This window comes from Oryza brachyantha, chromosome 12, assembly GCF_000231095.2.
Source record: "Oryza brachyantha chromosome 12, ObraRS2, whole genome shotgun sequence".
Lineage (NCBI taxonomy): Eukaryota > Viridiplantae > Streptophyta > Magnoliopsida > Poales > Poaceae > Oryza > Oryza brachyantha.
The window spans coordinates 13487687-13505141 of NC_023174.2; the positions used below are offsets into that span (position 1 = coordinate 13487687).

Consider the following 17455-nt stretch of genomic DNA (forward strand, 5'->3'; position numbering starts at 1 on the left):
CAACCATTAATTAAACTAAATTTCTTTAAAACATATTAAACTAAAATAGTATTGACTCTATTTCACATTATAAATATTTTATTTCTATCTAGATTCATTAAATAGTACTTCCTCCATCCCAAAATAATTTTGTTTAAATTTTTGGATAGACTCTTTGACTTATTAAAAAAATAAGATTAATTTTTTTATTGCTATTAGATGATAACACATGAATAGTATTTTGTGCGTGACTATTTTTAAAAAATTTTAATATAATTTTTAACTAAATAATAGTCAAATGCCGGTAAAAACAAAAAATATAAACTATTTTGAGACGGTGAGAGTAGTAAACTTAATAATATAGAAAATAAATACTATCTTAGTCCCGAAATAAGATTATTTTTTGATTTATGTGTCCAACGTTTGATCATTCGGTTTATTTGAAAAAATTGAAAAAAAAATAAAAAAATTAGTCACGTATAAAATACTATTCATATTTTTTTCATATAGTAAAAATAAAAATATTAATAAAAAAATTTTAAATAAAACAAAAAGTCAAAACCCTATATTTAAAAACTAAAAAATAATATTATTTCGGAACGAAAGTATCTGAGACTAGGAGAAGTATAATAAGAGCAGCAGGGGCAATCTGGTCATCTTCTTCCCTCCACTCCTCTCTCCCTCTCAGTTGCTACCTTCTCCTCCTCCCCTTACCTGACCTGAGGCAGGCGGTATTCCGACCGGCGCCATCTCTCTCCTCTCCTCTACTCAACATCTCATCATCTCCACTTCCCCCTCGCCCTCCCCGCCGTCCGTACACCGCGTCGCGTGGTGTGGCTATTCCTGCGTGCGCGCCGCCGGATCAGGGCCGGACCGGGCCGGGACTCTTGTGCAAATCTGCGGGGTTGTGGGGCGCTTCCCTGCCATGCTGCGGCGCGGCGGTGTCTGCCGAGCACGCCGGCCTGCTGCTGACCCGTGCCTGCCGCTCCCCGACGAGCGCCCACTCGTCGCCGTCTTCTCATTCCTCTTTATTCCTACATAAAAAGGTGGGTTCTTGGGGGTGGTGGGTGCGTGCTTGATCCGGGAGGGATTTCTTGGTTCTTGTGTGCTTTGGGGGGTTGGGGAGGATGAGCGAGGAGGAGGCGCAGAGGTATGGCGGTGGCGGAGGCGGGGGAGGGAGGAGCGGCGTCGGGGCGCTGTCGCTGGACCTGCTGGGGCAGGTGCTCGACCGCCTGCGGGAGCCGCGGGACCGGAAGGCGTGCCGGCTCGTGTGCCGCGCCTTCGCGCGCGCCGAGGCCGCGCACCGCCGCGCGCTGCGGGTGCTCCGCCGCGAGCCGCTGCCCCGCCTGCTGCGCGCGCTCCCGGCGCTGGAGCGGCTCGACCTCTCCGCGTGCGCCTCGCTCGACGACGCGTCCCTCGCCGCCGCGCTGGCCGGCGCCGGCCCGGATCTCGCCGCGCTCCGCCGGGTCTGCCTGGCGCGTGCCAGCGGCGTCGGGTGGCGCGGGCTCGACGCCCTTGTGTCCGCCTGCCCCAGGCTGGAGGCGGTCGATCTGTCGCACTGCGTCGGCGCCGGCGACCGCGAGGCCGCCGCGCTGGCGGCGGCGACGGGGCTCAGGGAGCTGAGCCTGGAGAAGTGCCTCGGCGTCACGGACATGGGGCTCGCCAAGGTGGTCGTCGGGTGCCCCAGGCTGGAGAAGCTGAGCCTGAAATGGTGCCGCGAGATCTCCGATATCGGCATTGATTTGCTCTCCAAGAAGTGCCATCAGCTCCGGAGCCTCGACATCTCCTACCTAAAGGTTTATTTCCAAATGAGCTCATGAACTGTTCATTGATTTATGTGATGGAAAGACTTCTAGTAGTACTTGTTTGTTGCTTGGCTCAATTAGGATAAGAATGGATGATATGCAACATAGCTATAACTAAAGCTGGTAAACCGTGGCTTTCGATGTGTGTTGATTTTGACATGGAAAATGTTACCAGTTGGTTGTTCCTGTTAGAAGTGCATTTGAGTGAAAGGTCTGCTTCAAAGGAAAGCTAGCTTGGATCATTTACTTGGAGGAACACAACCGAAGTAGGAAAACGTAAAACCTTTGTTTTGTGTAGTCTTTGGTCATATTTAGTTGTCCTAGGGAACTGTTACTTCTTGGGGCCTGCCATGAATTAGACCTTCTAGTTGTGCTGGAAAAAACTAGGCGTGGTGAATTAATTGTGGTGATTTGTACTCTGGGAGTTTAGGAACTAGAGGCATGGAAAAGTTTGTACTTGGAGAAGGTTAAGGGCATCTTTGGCTCTATTCCATTGTTCACCTTGCCTTTTCTTTGCAATGAAAATATTAGGTATTGCCAAAATTTCGATACAGTTGCTTGTTTGGATTACTACCAAAAGTATTTTGTGGTAGCAAACCAAATAAGTTTGAGACTTGAGGTGTTCAGTAGCCAATCATATTTTTAAGTAACTATTGAAGAAAATGGGAAAACCATGCATCCTTTTCTATTAATTTCAGTTGGGTGATTGATCAGCTGTTTCTGGAAAGGGTGAGCTTGGGTCCAACCAAACCTTGATATTTGGTAATTAAATGGGGTGACCTGGTGGGATATACTTTCTTTGTCCCAAAATATAAACATTTCTAGGATTTGAATTTTGTACCACAATATAAGCATTTCTGCGTAGATTCCCATGATTTCAATCATTCCAATGATTCTAGAGCCAATCAGATGCTTAGAAAGGGAATCTAATCAATTCAAAAATTGACCATTGAAGTGACTAAAAGGGATTCTTTTAACATATCCTTAGTCTATGCTAAACAACCTAGAAATGCTTAGATTTTGGAATGGAGGTAGTAGTTGATCAGCTGCTGTTGGCATGGTTGAAGAAGATACCACTGGAAGCAGGAACAATTTCGACTTTCGAGTAGAACAGCTGTATTTTACATGTGGAGATTATGGATGTTTTGCTACCTAACATCTATGAACCGATCAAGTTAGGCTGTTAGGTTCTCATGCTTGTAGTAAATTGATAAATAGTTGTGTAATGTGTTGCTTCTTGGAGATATAAAATAAGAAAGAGAGTAGACAATGAGTTGGTCCTAGTTTTTGGTAGACGAATTTGATTCATGGATCTAATTCAGTTCTTCAAAACTGAAGATCTGCTTAATTTTTACTTGTGGACCAGGTGGGAAATGAATCCCTTAGATCAATATCCTCACTTGAGAAACTTGAGGAATTGGCGATGGTTTGCTGCTCATGCATAGATGATGATGGCTTGGGATTACTAAGCAAGGGGAGCAGCTCATTGAAGGTAATCACTGTCAAAATGAGGATAGTTATTTGTTACAGGCTTTTAATGCACATTTGCCATGTCAGTTGTGACATGTGAAAGGATGTTTCAAATTTGTAGCCTCTAGAAATCATAAGTTATGAAATTGTCATGTCTATTATGACATGTTGCTTACTCTCCTGCTAATTGGAATTTGTTTATTTAACTGGCAAATGAAGGTTTACCAAGTGCTAACTTTCTTTCAATGAATCAAAGTATTAATCCAGTCTAACTTTCAAGGACTTTCTTTCATTGCAGAGAGTTGATGTTTCAAGATGTGATCATGTGACCTCCCAAGGATTGGCTTCACTCCTAGAAGGTCACAATTTTCTCCAGAAGTTAAATGCTGCTGATAGTTTGCATGTGAGTTGGCATTCATGCTGTCAATTGCTTGTTCACTTTTATGTTAAGAAAAAATGGTTATATATATGACTAACAATCTGAGTGGGCTTAAGTATGAGTAAATAACAAAAGATGGTGGATGACTGACATCCTAGCTTTGAAACTTGTAGGAGATGGAGCAGTGTTTTCTGTCCAATTTGGCGAAACTGAAGGATACACTGACAGTACTGAGACTTGATGGTCTTGAGGTCTCAGCCTCTGTTCTTCAGGCCATTGGTGAAAGTTGTAACAACTTGACTGAGATTGGCCTTAGCAAATGCAACGGTGTTACAGATGAAGGAATCTCTTCACTTGTAGCTCCATGCAGCCGCTTAAGGGTGATTGATCTCACATGTTGTCATCTCCTTACCAACAAGGCCCTTGATTCAATAGCTGCCAACTGTAAGATGGTTGAATGCCTTCGATTGGAATCCTGTTCCTCAATAAGTGAGAAGGGACTGCAGCAGATTGCAACCTACTGCCCCATTCTTAAGGAGATAGATCTCACTGATTGTGGAGTGAATGATGCAGGTTTGTGTTACCTCTTGTTGCTTCATTTGCTCAATTTTCTTTCAGCGTTCTTGCAATGTTATGTTAAAAAAAACTTATTTTGCAGCATTGCAGCACTTGGCTGAGTGCTCTCAACTGCAAATACTGAAATTAGGCCTGTGCTCAAGTATTTCTGACAAAGGCCTTGCTTTTATCAGTTCAAGCTGTCGGAAGCTGATTGAGCTTGATCTCTATCGGTAAGTTAATCTTGTTGGTTGTTCATAACTTTTTGTCATCTTCGGCATGTGAAAGTAACTTCTCTTCCCTTTCTTTCAACAGCTGTAGCTCTATTACTGATGATGGGCTGGCAGCTTTAGCTAATGGCTGCAAGAAGATTAAGATGCTAAACCTGTGCTACTGCAACAAGATAACTGATAATGGTTTAGTCCACCTAGGCTCCATGGAGGAGCTCACAAACCTTGAACTGAGGTGCTTGGTCCGTATTACCAGTATTGGGATTTCCTCGGTTGCTATCGGCTGCAAGAACCTGATAGAACTAGATTTGAAGCGTTGCTACTCCATTGATGATACTGGCCTGTGGGCTCTTGCCCGATCTGCACTAAACCTTAGACAGGTAAATTTTCTCCATAGTTTAGTTTATTCCCTTGAAAACTCAAAAGACTCAATAAGGTTGTTCATGTCCTGCAGCTTACTATATCGTACTGCCAAGTCACTGGGCTGGGCCTGTGCCACCTGATGAGCTCCCTGAGGTGCCTCCAGGATGTGAAGATGGTGCACCTCTCGTGGGTCTCTATAGAAGGGTTTGAGATGGCGCTGCGGGCGGCTTGCGGGAGGCTGAAGAAACTGAAGATGCTCAATGGGTTGAAGGATGTGCTGTCTCCTGAGCTGCTCCAGATGCTGCAGGCCTCCGGCTGCCGCATTCGCTGGGTCAACAAGCCTCTTGTCTACAAGGACTGAAACCCATCCATGCTCATATCGTCGTTTGTGCAGTGTTAATACCCGCAGATTATGAGCCGTTGAGAGTTGAGACCTTACCAAGAAGTATAGCATGCTTGCGAGCCATGTTGGATGTCCGCAATAATTGACAATTTTCATACACAAGATGTAATAGTGATGATGGCGCCTGTGCCGTTTTTGTTTTGCACAACTCCTAGACGACTGATGTTCATCTTCTGTCAAACATTTGCAAACCTGAGGTATCGAAACAGTTATCTTCTGAACAAGTGTTGTAGTTGTACCAGATTGCAATGAAATGCTCTATACATTCTGATATCAGTAGGTGTATGCATTGTTTAGTCCATTGTTTACTCGAAGCTTGCTGACCGATGCTGATTTAGACCATCTGAAAAACTCCGATTCTTGTTGTCCTCTACTTACTCAGTCCCACAATAAACTAACTCTTTGGTTTCCTTGTACAGCGTTCAACTCTTTAGTTTCCGTGTACAGCGTTTGACCATTCGTCTTATTTAAAAAAATTTTAAAAAAATTGAAAAAAAATTAGTCACACGTTAAGTACTATTTATGATTTATCTAAGAAAAACAAAAATGTTAATCATAATTTTTTTTGAATTAGACGAAGAGTCAAACATTATAGGTAAAAAGTAAAAATTGGTTTATTTTGGAACGGAGGGAGTATGTACTAAAATAAGTTTATCTTTTCATTTCAAATTTTAACTGACGGAGGAAAATAAGACATGAATGAAGGCGCAGCACTGCATCAGCAGCAGAGATGCTACCTCTGTTTCCAAATATTCACCATCAAGATTACGATAATAGGAACCATTCGGTATATTGGTCAAGTCATATTTTGGTAAATTTTGTTTAGTTTCCCCTATTGCCGTTGATTATCAGAAGTAACTCTTCTAACTTACTGTCCTTTTGTCCTTTAACTTTAGGTTGCTAACATGTGATCTCTATATCTCATGAGCCTCTGGCTGCATTCGAACATGAAGTTACGAAAGCTGATTAGCCAGATGAAAACGATAAACGTAATTAGTATATGATTAATTAAGTATTATTTATTAAAATTTGAAAAATAGAGTTATTTGATTTTTAAAATAATCTATATAGAAAATTTTTACACGAAATAAATCAAGTAGTTTAAAAAACATGCTAACGAAAAACGAGAATTAGTTATATTGTCCGTGACCCACGTCAACGTAGTAACGTTAGAGGAGACTCATCCGATGATATCGCCCCTATTAGGTGAGGCAAATGTGAGTATGATAACTAGAAGCTACTTCTACGTTACATTTCTCGTTCTTTCTTTGCATAGCAGGAAATCCATAAAATCCTTTGAAACCAAACTAATTTCTAACAAAAACCTTGCAAAAAAATGTCTGTGTCAGACACAGACCTGCATATTTCGTTCCATCCGAAAATACAGCATGCTTAAACTTGGACACCCTTTCTCAGCCTAAAGATATATTTATAAATAAAAAATAATTTATGAATAATTTTTTATATGCACACTCTTACTAAAAGCCAATGTCAAAAAATAAATTTTGGTAAAAAAAATCTCTAAAATCAACTCTAAAATTAAGATTTAAAATTTAAAATTTAGCTCATAAACTTAAAAGGACGACACCATCATCCTGCCTGGGTGTTGGGGTCCCAATCATTGCTGTTCTTGGGAGACGACGAGAACAAGAGCAGATTCACATCTCTACCGAACTTTTGATGCTCGATCGTACCGAAGGAGACACCTGGAGTGCGTACGTCAGCACGTGCTCATCGCCGACGGGACACGTCAGCCACCACGTGGGCGACCGCGCAGCTTTTGTCTTCTTCACGTGTATCGGGAGAGCTCGACGGGCGGCGGCGGCCGGCGAGCCCCTCTCGCCGGTGCCGGCCGCCGCAGGGAGCCTCACGTGACCACCGTGCACGTGTGGCGCGTCGCCGGTGCAAACCAAAGCAGCCGCGGCGAAAGTTCAGCCAACCAAAATGATTGTTTCATCGTTTTGACTTTAAGCTTATAAGCATAATTAAAACAATAAATTCTAAAACTTTACTTTTGAGTTAGTTTTAGAATATTTCTTTAGCATTTATTATTTTCTACATCTGTTTTTAAATTTTATGTAAATTTTGTTCATAAGTTCTTTTATGTGTAATACTACTTATGTCCCAAATACTCTCTTAGGTTTTTTAATTAATAACATTGACTTTTATATCTATGTTTGACTATTCGTCTTATTCGATATTTATATAATTATTTATTATTTTATTATAATTCGTTATTACTAAAGTACCTTTTTAAGTATGATTTATAATTTTGCATATTTAAAAAAATAATATAACGGACAAACGTAAATCTAAAAGTCAACTGCGTCAATTAAAAAATCGGAGGGAGTACAGGTATTTACAGGGTGTTTAGCATTGACTAACAAGATGTCAAAATATTCATTTCTAGTCACTTCAACAATCAATTTTTGATTTTTGATTTGATTATATCTGATTGGCTCTGAAATCGTTAAAATAATTGAAACCATGAGAATTCATGAAAAATGTTTTATATTATAGTACAAAACTTAAATCATAAATTGTTTATATTTTGAAACAAATTAATGGAGCAAGTTGTTATGGATTGAGCGAAATGGCAAGTTTTTTTTTTTGTTGGCTAGTACGTACTGGAGTCCTCCATTTACTGTCAATGTCGTCTAATGTACGATATGATGAGCACTGCTTTGATTGACTCGGTTGATTTTCTCACCGGCGTGATTAGACTTTGTTTTAATCTCTGAAGCACAAGGCTTGACCGTTGTTTGTTGGTCCGTCACGAAGATTACAGGACATGATTTTGGTCCAAAATTTCAGCGGTTCACGTCAAAACCTTATGAATATTAATTAGGATGAATGTGTGATGCGTACGGCGGATTATCACATCCCCAACTGTGGAACACTAAATCTTTCATCTACAACTGAAAGAGTTGTTCAGCCGGATCAACAAAAAATCACAATTATAAGGGATTTTGTGACATTTACCAGCCGCAACAAATTTGGATTTGGGGGTCATTGGCTGGCTTTTTCATTAAAAAAAAACTAATCGACATATTTATAAATAAAAAATCATTTATAAATAAAACCTTAAAATTAACTCTAAATTTTAGGTTAAAAATTTAAATTTTAACTTATACGCATAACTAGAAGTGAAAAGATGATGGTGAAAATTTGATATAACATGATTGATATATGTACTGTAAAGGTTAGCGGTTTTAATTCACTCTATAGATGTTTGACAGGGGTGTTAACGGATCGGATAATATCCGATCCGATCTGATTCGAATCCGCTCAAATTTAGGATGCGGTAGGGGTTTACAACTATCCGATAGATATGAAGTCCGATTCGGATACCGAGTTGTAAATTCGGATACGGATGTGGTATCGTTAATACCTGGTGGATACAGATTATCCAATTTTCTTACCGGATTATCCGAAAATCATTTTGACGGATAATCCGAGTTTTTTAGCCCATAAAGCACTCAATCAAAAGCCCATCAATACCCCAGTATTTTTCATAATGGCAATGTATTGATTGCATATACATATCACATCCGGTCATAATAATCCATTTCCGAGCCGACTCCGTATCATTTCCGACATACTCAACAATCCGTATTCGCATCCGCATCCGAAAACATTCGCATCCGCTCTGTACCTGCTTAAAAGTTATGGTTTAGGATATGGTATAACCATTATCTGTTCGAATCCGCTCCGTTAACGATCTTTCTCGAGGAAATATCATCCCCACACACCACCACGCTTGTGTCCATCCAAACTCATGCAATGTAGGTGTGCACCCTATAGCACACGTCCAGGGTCGTATGTAGGAACTGGAGGTGCTAGTGGGGAACATGTAATAAGACCTTTATAAAAATTTGGCATAAACAAAGCATACATTCACTTAATTATGAAACATCAAATATGAATGCTAAAAGCCCAAAACGGTAAATGTGGTATCCAAGAGAAAAAATAAAAATCCATGCTTAACGTCATCCTATTTAACGTCGTCGTCGTTAGTTATATCAGCGCGGTTCAAAATGATCATTCGTGCAATAAATTTTTTTATGGTTTATTTATGAAATAAATTTTTTAAAAAACAAAATGTCAAAATTTAAGACACTTTGCTGCTGGGCAGAATTGTGCCATCAAGAAGTCAGGCAGCGGACGTGCTGGCTTTGTGGGATCGAACAAGTTGAGTTGATGGTCAGTCCAAGAAGCACAGGTGCAAACTGCCAACCCAAAAGGTGGAATTTTTAGGCGACGATGATCCGAGAGTTTTGGGTCTCGCGGCGCTTCCAATGCCATGCCATGCCATGCCATCCGACCGCCCCTTCCGCCGCGCCTAAAACCTCGACACCTCACCTCACCTCACCTCACCACCCTCTCTCTCTCTCTCTCTCTAGAACGCGCGCGCAAGAACTGCCCCAACTTCCCCCACGGACCCGACTTAATTGCGCGCGAGCGTGCGGCGGTACTACTCGTAGTGATTATTAATCGGTTGTGTTATTATGGGAGGAGGAAGTGGTGGCGGTGGCAGCTCGGCTGCGGGCAGACGAGGCGGCGGCGATCTTCGTGTGGCGCGAGAAGTGAGGGAGGAGGAGGAGAAGGAGGAGAGAGGCCGGGGTGGCGGCGGCGGCGGCGGCGGCATGAGAAGGGCCCGGGTGTGCGTCCGCGCGCCGCACGGCGCCGGCGCGCTGCTCATCGTCGGGGGCGCGATCGTCGGGGCCGCCGTCTTCGCGTGGTGCCGCCGCCGACGTGACGGCGGCAAGGGCGAGGGCGGCCTCAAGAACAACGGCGGGCGACCTTTGTGCGTGTCCTTTTTCGTTTCTTAATCTTGACTTGGATGGAAGAAGATGGTGATTCTTGCTGTTTCTTGGGCACCAGAGCTGAAAAGATTGGATCTTTTTTTTTTCTCTTTGTTTTTGGTGGATTTTGCAGAGAGGAGGAGGAGGCTTTGGATGACGGAGTTGTCGAGGATGAGCAGGTTAGGTGTTCCTGATCGTTTCACTTGTCACGTGAAACTTGAAATTCTTCTCGCTTTTATATTTACGTGTTGTTTGGTTGAAATTTGTGGATTCAGGGCGACACGCAGAAGCTTCATCGAATTTATGAGAATCTGAACAGGGACAATATCATGGCTGTCAATGGATCGGTAACATCGGTTAGTTCTTTAATCTGAACGAGAATTTTGGGAAAAAATTTTGGGTATGCATGCGTTTATGGGGTTGTTCACTGTGACCTTATGTGTTTGCAAATTCCTGGAGTTTCTTTCAGGATGGCAAAGCAACAGAGCAGCTTTATCAGATTCACAAGGTTGATGAGATCAATTCGTCAGAACTGGTTTGTTTCTCAATGAAAATGATTGCAGTTGTCAAAACGCATGTCCTTTGATCTTTTGTATTTCGGGTTTCAGGTTAGTGAAGCTGTGGAGAACTATGATCACAATTCAGTCAGTCAATGTGCTGAGATCACTGCAGATGGCATGGTCAGTTTTGTTGCAACCACGAAACCGTTTTCTATGAATAGAATGCTGATTTTCTAGGAGGCTTTCGCACTTCTTGTTCCGTAAATTCATATCGTTTATGCAAATTTTGGGTTTAAGGTTAGTGAACATGTGGAGAAATATGATCACAATTCAGACATGGACTGTGCCGAGATCACTACACCTGGCATGGTCAGTTTTGCTGTAGCCATGAAACAATTTTGCATTTTCCAGGAGCCGTATTTCACTTCTTGTTCTGTAACTAAATCCTTGTTCTCACTTCAGGGGACAACAAGTGTGACAGAGAATGACGATAATTCAAGCAAGAACATCACCGAGAATAAGATAATTGTACATGTAAATGGTTTCTTCTTGTTACAATCCAAGCAATTGTGAAATCCACTTTCTGTGATCATCCATGTGCTATTATCTCTAGTGGCCTTATTTATCATGTCTGTTTTTTCTGAACTATGATTTGTAGGACTGTAAAGGTGCAGTGAATTCTGATGAAAGAACTGTTAGCCTCAGCAACCTGGGCATCGCCCATGAGGAACATGACAACCACAACTGTGTTGCTCAAGATACTACGTCAACAGAGAGTGCGGCGAATCAAGAACAATTCTCAGAGGAGATGAAAATGGCAGAAATGGCAGAAGAAAGAGAGACCACACCAATGGCTGAAACAGTGGAAGTGAAACTGGAAGAAGAATCGGTGATCACTCCAATGGTTGAAACAGAAGTGAACCCGGCCGAAGAATCGGTGGCCACACCAATGCCTGAAACAGCAGAAGAATCAGAGACCACACCAATGGCCGAAACAGCAGAAGAATCGGACACCACACCAATGGCCGAAACAGCAGAAGAATCGGACACCACACCAATGGCTGAAACAGAAGGGGTGAAACCTGCAGAAGAAACGGAGACCACACCAATGGCAGAAGCAGCAAAAGTGAAACTGGCAGAAGAAGTGATGAAAGAAAATGAGTTTGAACAGAAGGAAGAGAAAGCCAAGCAAGAACCTACTGAACCGGTCAGTTCACTGGCATACTCCTCTGTGCCATCCTCTGTGCCATCTCTGCTTAAGCAAACAGTGAACAAAAGGATGGTGAATCCTGGATGGAATGAGACAGGGATGAAACTAGAGCAAGATTCCCCCTATGGTGAGCTGAAGGATCATGAGCTGACCAAAGGAGGAGCTGCAATGGGAGGAGCTATTTCGACCATGGTTCGTAGGACTGATTCTATGGCCATTCTTGCTCTCATGTTTGCAGTGACCATCGGTATAACTATCGTCATGCGCCTCTATGTTCCCCTGCAAGCAACATGATCTTCAAATAAACTCAGCATCATGTTCGCAAAACGCAAAGGATTTCTTCTGTTCATCAGTGCAAATTATGAGCTGTATGTATGGAAAATGGACGGAGTTGAAGTGCACAAGACTGTGAAATGCCTACTTTCTACTAGTTCATTTCCTAGCCTTGATGCCAGGTGTATGATGAACTTGCAAGGCCTGGTACCAAGATGCAAGAGAAAGATAAGAGGTTCAGATCATGAGTTTCTCCCCAAGTGGTAGGCGTTCTTCTTTCGTTTTCTCTAGGGTATGTCATTACTTCAGTGCTGAAGAACATCACAAAGGTTGTGAGAGGGCAACCAGCAACGCTATGTTGAAATTCTGATGAACAGCATTCAGTTTATCTTATCATTATATATATCATCCTTGTCATTTCCTGAGCCGAAATTTCTTTTTGTTTGCTGCTGAACAATTAAAAACTGACGAACAAGACAAGTTATTATGATACACAAAATACTCGTAGCAGTATTTGTTTTGACAAGGCAAATGCTCAACAGTATTCCTTTCGTTTGACGTTATAGGACTTTTTAGTATTGCCTAGATTTATATGTATGCTAATAAATCTAGATATATATAAAATATATATTGATACATGAACGAATGAATCAAGATAAACTTAAAAGGTATTATATTATAATATGGAATGGATGGAATACTCGTGATGATGTATGGACGTCAATGTTGTGGAATCTTTTAGCCTACCAATTTTCTTCCATTGTGCTAGACTTTTTGATGTAATGTTACTGGATGTCAATTCTTGATAGCCAAATGTTGTCCTGGCTGCTATTTCTGAGAATCTGACGAGAAAGCATGGGGTAGAATAATAACACAGTTTTTCGGGATGTACGTATACAGATATTGCAGCTCTACAGATTATACAGGCATATGGCGTTCTCCTTCTCACGTGTTGCTATAGGAGAACTGTGGGATATCACGTGTTGTTGTAAGAGAACTGTGGGATAATATAGTAGATATAAGTTCTAAAATAAATTTCTTACCTACTATTCGATTTCATTTCTTACCTACTATACGATTTCATGTGTTTATATATTTTTGGGCCCTTATCAATTATCGATAGATTATAAATGGTTGGGTTGTATGGTGTGTCTTTTGAGGAAGAAATCTCTTGATGAATCATTCAAAGGCTAAAAACAATTGAGGTGATGTGAAGAGATACAATTTACACCCTTGATATATCATTCTAAGGCTAAAAATAATTAAGGATAAAAACAATTGAGGTGACGTGGCTTCAGAATTAGTATTAACTACACTTACTGGGCCTTAACTACTTTGTAGAAAGAAGGGATACGTTTCTTATTTTATGTTGCATTGCTTAGACCACTTATTTTAAGCTACTTATTAAGTTTATTTTGTTAAATATTTAATATCCTGTTTTTATTCATCTAAAGCAAAATCTAAAAAACTAATTTTAATAAAAAAAAACCTCTAAAATCAACTCTAAATTTAAGGCTAAAAATTTTAATTTTGGCTTATAAATACAAGATCACTAGTTTCACACTAGTGGCCCGTTTAATTCGCCAAAAGAAAATTTTTTAATGTCATGTCAGACGTTTGATCGAATATCAGAAGGAGAGTTTTGGACACGAATGAAAAAACAGATTTTATAGCTCGCATGGAAACCACGAGACAATCTTTTGAGCCTAATTAATCCGCTATTAACACATATGAGTTACTATAACACTTATAGCCAACTATGGACTAATTAGGCTCAAAAGACCCGTCTCACGATTTTTTTCCTAACTATATAGTTAGTTTTTTATTTATCTATATTTAATGATTCATTTATATATCTAAAGATTCGATATGATGTTTTTAGGAAAAGTTGTTGAGAACAAAACGGGCCCTAATTTAACTCAGGCTGGATTTTCTTCGTCAGGTTCCAAATGGGCCGGAACATCAGCACTACGTGGGCCAGCTAGTAGTACACGTCACCGCGCACGTGGCCCACGTGACCGCCTCTCCGGCCGGCCCATAATAACCTCGCATCCGCGGCGCCTCCGTCTCGCGCAGACAGATCCGCCGCCGCTGCCGCCGCCGCGACGAGCTCCGTGTCCATGGCGCCGTCGGCCGCCGCCGCCGCCGCCGCGGCCACCGCCTCCTCGTCGTCCTACACCTCCTCTTCGGGCTCCTCCGACTCGTCCTCTTCTTCGGAGAGCGACCGACGCCGCCGACGCCGCCACCGGAAGGAAGCGTCCTCCTCCTCCGCGCTGAAGGCGCGCAAGGACCGGAGGTCCCGCCATAAGCGGCGCCGGAGGGAGCGGCGGCGGTCCCCGTCCGACGACGAAAGCTACAGGCGAGCCTCCTCCTCCTCAGCCGCTCCCTATGACCCTACCTAGGTTTAGGTTTCGGGTGCTACCGTGGTAGGGCTAGACCTAGTGATCTCGTGATCTAGGCTCTATGTGAAAGGTTCGGAGATTTGGAGAGGTGGCATCTCGATGAGCAGAATACCAAGTTTATTCTTTGCGATTAGCGTCGGTGCATGAATTTTGCTTATCAATTCCTATCTGTTAGTTCATCTTGACCCACAATTGGCTCATACCATCAGGAGGTATTAAGGGTATGACGATTTTAAGGTTCTCATTTGAGGCTTGGAGTTGTTGAAGATGCTGCACAGGGGATGAAAAATTTTTTTGGTTGGTTTAGAACTAACAAAGGGGGTCATTTGTTTGGCTTTATCAGGAAAAAAGCCAAATTGCATATTTGCAATTGAAAATAATTTATGAATAAATTTTTTATATGCATGTTCTTAACGATCTAAAAGCAATGATTGGAAAATAAACTACGATGAAAAAAAAACCCAAAATCAACTCCAAATTTAAAGTTGAAAATTCAAATTTTGGCTTATAAGCATAAGCAGAAATGAAAAGATGAGAGTTAAAGAGTTATGTTTAGTTTTGCTTGTCTTTGCTTGTCTGGACCTTACTTGAGCAATGAGTGCATTAACATCGAGGAAAAAAATAGTAATTCATCACTTCAGCATTTCAGCTTCATTAGTGATGGGTGATGACTGAACACTGAATATTATCTCTGATCCACTAGTTTGGTGAACTTCTGATATATTTTTTCAATGTGTGATAATTACAACACGTTAATCAAAAGAAAGCCAAATCCTCATTTCTGCTTACTTAAATAGTCAGTGATTGGTTCTATCAGCAGTAGGACAAGGATTTCTTATATATGATTTGAGCTCACTATTGAAGATGAGTGTCCACATCTCCATTTAACATTTCTTTTTCAGCCACTCAGTTAAATATTCTGTATGCCTGAGAGAATGACTATTTAAGATGAGTGTTCTTTTCAATTCTGTTTGTCTGTGATTGGGGGCTATCACGGTATCAAGCGTAGGCAGCTATAGCATAGTTCAGAATCAGGGAACTAGAGAAATATTGAAACAAGAAATGACATACTTCTGCATTAAATGGTAATGTGGACTTGAATCATTCGATCGGCTGACATCTAGGGTCATAGCAGCAAGTTTTTCCTAGCTGTATCCTTCTAGGTGTCTTGGCTTGCTAGCTACACCAAAAAATAGATATTCTGCTTCATGCAAAACTTGTATTCTTGTTTGGTTCCCCACACTGCAGGGATTTTGAAGTATCTGATTCTTTTTTGTAGTAGCTCAAGCTCTTACGACAGTGACCATGAGAGCAAATCACGCAAGCACAAGAAGAGGAGCAGATCAAGGAAGGTACTGCCCCATCAAATATGTATTGATTTCTCATTTGTTTCTCTTTAGTTTTTGTCTCCATGCATTGAATATGTATTGGCCTCATTATATTTCCTTGTCCTGACAGTCCAGGGAGAGGGAGCGAAGCAAGGATAGGCACTCTAAGCGAGACAAGAGCAAACATAAAGAGGTAAAATTCCTATTATTTTTCATAAACTACTTTTTCCATGGCATAACATTTCAGTTAATGAATTTTGTGTTACATGTACTAGTCACAATCTAGAGAAATCAGCGAGTGTTAGTTACATGAACAGAAATCTGCACTGTCATTTCCTTGTAGTAGATATGTAAACCTAAAATATACTATGATTTACACTTAAATATGAGAGGTCCTTATATTTCTTGCTGCCTGTTTCTGGGTTGGCTCTTTGACATTGGAGCTGGGATTCGTAAACGGGTGACAACATGGTGGATTGGATTGCTGGTTGTCTTGCTGTTTGGTTTTGTTCTCTTCAATGTGGGAGCTCTACACAGAAGAAAGATAGTGAGCGTACTAGCGGCCCCGTGCAGCTTTCCAAGGTATAGATACTTCATATTTTACATTGCATTACTTTTCTGTTAGTTGTGTTTCTTGAACATGTGAAACATTCTTTATTATGTAAATCAGTTTCTTGGACGTGACAAGGAAGAAGGTGTTCAGAGGAGTGCAATCTCTGGTAAAAAGGTGACAATAATTTCTTCGCCATTTCAATTGCACCTTTTTGAATTGTACAATAAGGGGTAGTACCCGTTGAAATAAAAATTCTTCTGGTCTAAGTGAGTTTATGAAATATGAACTAAGTTTCAATATCCAGATTGTTCCATTGGTTGTTAAATTCAATAAAACATAATGGGCTGAGTCTCCCTCGCATCTACCCCCTCACAAGAAGGTACTTTAGGAAGGCAAACGATCTGATGCATAACATTGACGTGCAGATAATGATGAAGCTCGAGAAGTCCAAGGAAGACAAACAGGCAGAGAGCAAGCGCAATGAACTGTTGAAATTCCTGAATGCCAGTTATGATTGACAAGTTGTTGGAAGTGTTGTCATTGGCTGTGTTTTGGATTTGTCTTGATACTACCGCTTAGTTTTTTATAAGCTTTGTTACATGTTTTTGCTAGTTATGGCATGACTATCTGTGTCGTTGCCAGTACTTAGATAGTTATGGCATCACTTTTATCACTTAAAAACAGTTACTTTTGAGCCTGGTTTTAATGCTTTTTGAACTTTCATGTTACTAGCATATGCATTTTAAATGTTTGCTGAAAATACAATGAGTAGTGTAGTAAGACAAGGTGTTCGTTCTTGTGGAAACATTGGTCGAACTGAATTGTTCACCACCCATGTCTCCTGTTCTCCATCGGTCGATGAACTTTTACTGCTTTGCCCGAAGACACCTTCATGTTGGAAATCTGTTTCTTGGCTCGTGACTGTTCTGCATCTTTAGGTTAGACGCTCTTTGTTATGGCCAGCTATTAGCTGCATCATTAACATTTACTCCTTTGTTTTCACTTTTGCTTATGCTTATAAACTAAAATTTAATTTTTTAACCTTATCTTGCCTCTGAATTTTGTTACAACAAACCAATTAAATATGCACGCCGGCGACGAGGCCACTAGGCACAACTGGGATGATCGCCGTAAATGGGTGTATTGCCTTAGTTTGTGATCGCTGCAATTGGTTCAGTGGGTAATTTTAAAAAGAATAAA

General features: G+C 41.2%; 3 protein-coding genes across 4 annotated transcripts; all 3 read left to right on the forward strand.

Moving 5' to 3' along the window:
- Positions 1 to 663: 663 nt before the first annotated feature.
- LOC102716083 (F-box/LRR-repeat protein 3) lies at positions 664 to 5503 on the forward strand. Its single transcript, XM_006664024.3, has 7 exons — positions 664 to 1775; positions 3151 to 3276; positions 3553 to 3657; positions 3807 to 4206; positions 4292 to 4421; positions 4504 to 4798; positions 4873 to 5503. Exons 1-7 carry the CDS (start codon positions 1107 to 1109, stop codon positions 5140 to 5142), a joined length of 1995 nt encoding a protein of 664 aa, XP_006664087.3. The 5' UTR covers positions 664 to 1106; the 3' UTR covers positions 5143 to 5503.
- A 3965-nt stretch (positions 5504 to 9468) lies between these two features.
- Positions 9469 to 12368, forward strand: LOC102702996. Of its 2 annotated transcripts, none has more exons than XM_040529212.1 (8): positions 9469 to 9991; positions 10123 to 10168; positions 10265 to 10345; positions 10459 to 10497; positions 10598 to 10669; positions 10787 to 10858; positions 10952 to 11023; positions 11148 to 12368. In XM_040529212.1, exons 1-8 carry the CDS (start codon positions 9693 to 9695, stop codon positions 11991 to 11993), a joined length of 1527 nt encoding a protein of 508 aa, XP_040385146.1. In that variant the 5' UTR covers positions 9469 to 9692; the 3' UTR covers positions 11994 to 12368. The 2 variants fall into 2 exon arrangements, with proteins under 2 accessions (XP_040385146.1, XP_040385145.1); XM_040529211.1 differs by having other exon boundaries at positions 9470 to 9991; positions 10459 to 10524.
- A 1709-nt stretch (positions 12369 to 14077) lies between these two features.
- Positions 14078 to 17151, forward strand: LOC102703269 (protein SREK1IP1). The gene is made up of 6 exons (XM_040529499.1): positions 14078 to 14331; positions 15654 to 15726; positions 15833 to 15895; positions 16240 to 16284; positions 16373 to 16429; positions 16681 to 17151. Exons 1-6 carry the CDS (start codon positions 14093 to 14095, stop codon positions 16771 to 16773), a joined length of 570 nt encoding a protein of 189 aa, XP_040385433.1. The 5' UTR covers positions 14078 to 14092; the 3' UTR covers positions 16774 to 17151.
- Positions 17152 to 17455: the final 304 nt, after the last annotated feature.

What these genes read in the sequence shown, in the direction of transcription:
- LOC102716083 (XM_006664024.3), top strand. Translation starts at nt 1,107, where the DNA reads ATGAGCGAGGAGGAGGCGCAGAGGTATGGCGGTGGCGGAGGCGGGGGA. An exon ending in ATGCTGCTGATAGTTTGCAT is followed by an intron (nt 3,658 to 3,806) that starts GTGAGTTGGCAT and finishes TGAAACTTGTAG; the next exon opens with GAGATGGAGCAGTGTTTTCT. An exon ending in ATTGAGCTTGATCTCTATCG is followed by an intron (nt 4,422 to 4,503) that starts GTAAGTTAATCT and finishes TTCTTTCAACAG; the next exon opens with CTGTAGCTCTATTACTGATG.
- LOC102702996 (XM_040529211.1), top strand. Translation starts at nt 9,693, where the DNA reads ATGGGAGGAGGAAGTGGTGGCGGTGGCAGCTCGGCTGCGGGCAGACGA. An exon ending in AACAACGGCGGGCGACCTTT is followed by an intron (nt 9,992 to 10,122) that starts GTGCGTGTCCTT and finishes TGGATTTTGCAG; the next exon opens with AGAGGAGGAGGAGGCTTTGG. An exon ending in AGATCACTACACCTGGCATG is followed by an intron (nt 10,859 to 10,951) that starts GTCAGTTTTGCT and finishes TTCTCACTTCAG; the next exon opens with GGGACAACAAGTGTGACAGA.
- LOC102703269 (XM_040529499.1), top strand. Translation starts at nt 14,093, where the DNA reads ATGGCGCCGTCGGCCGCCGCCGCCGCCGCCGCGGCCACCGCCTCCTCG. An exon ending in TCCGACGACGAAAGCTACAG is followed by an intron (nt 14,332 to 15,653) that starts GCGAGCCTCCTC and finishes TCTTTTTTGTAG; the next exon opens with TAGCTCAAGCTCTTACGACA. An exon ending in AGAGGAGCAGATCAAGGAAG is followed by an intron (nt 15,727 to 15,832) that starts GTACTGCCCCAT and finishes TTGTCCTGACAG; the next exon opens with TCCAGGGAGAGGGAGCGAAG.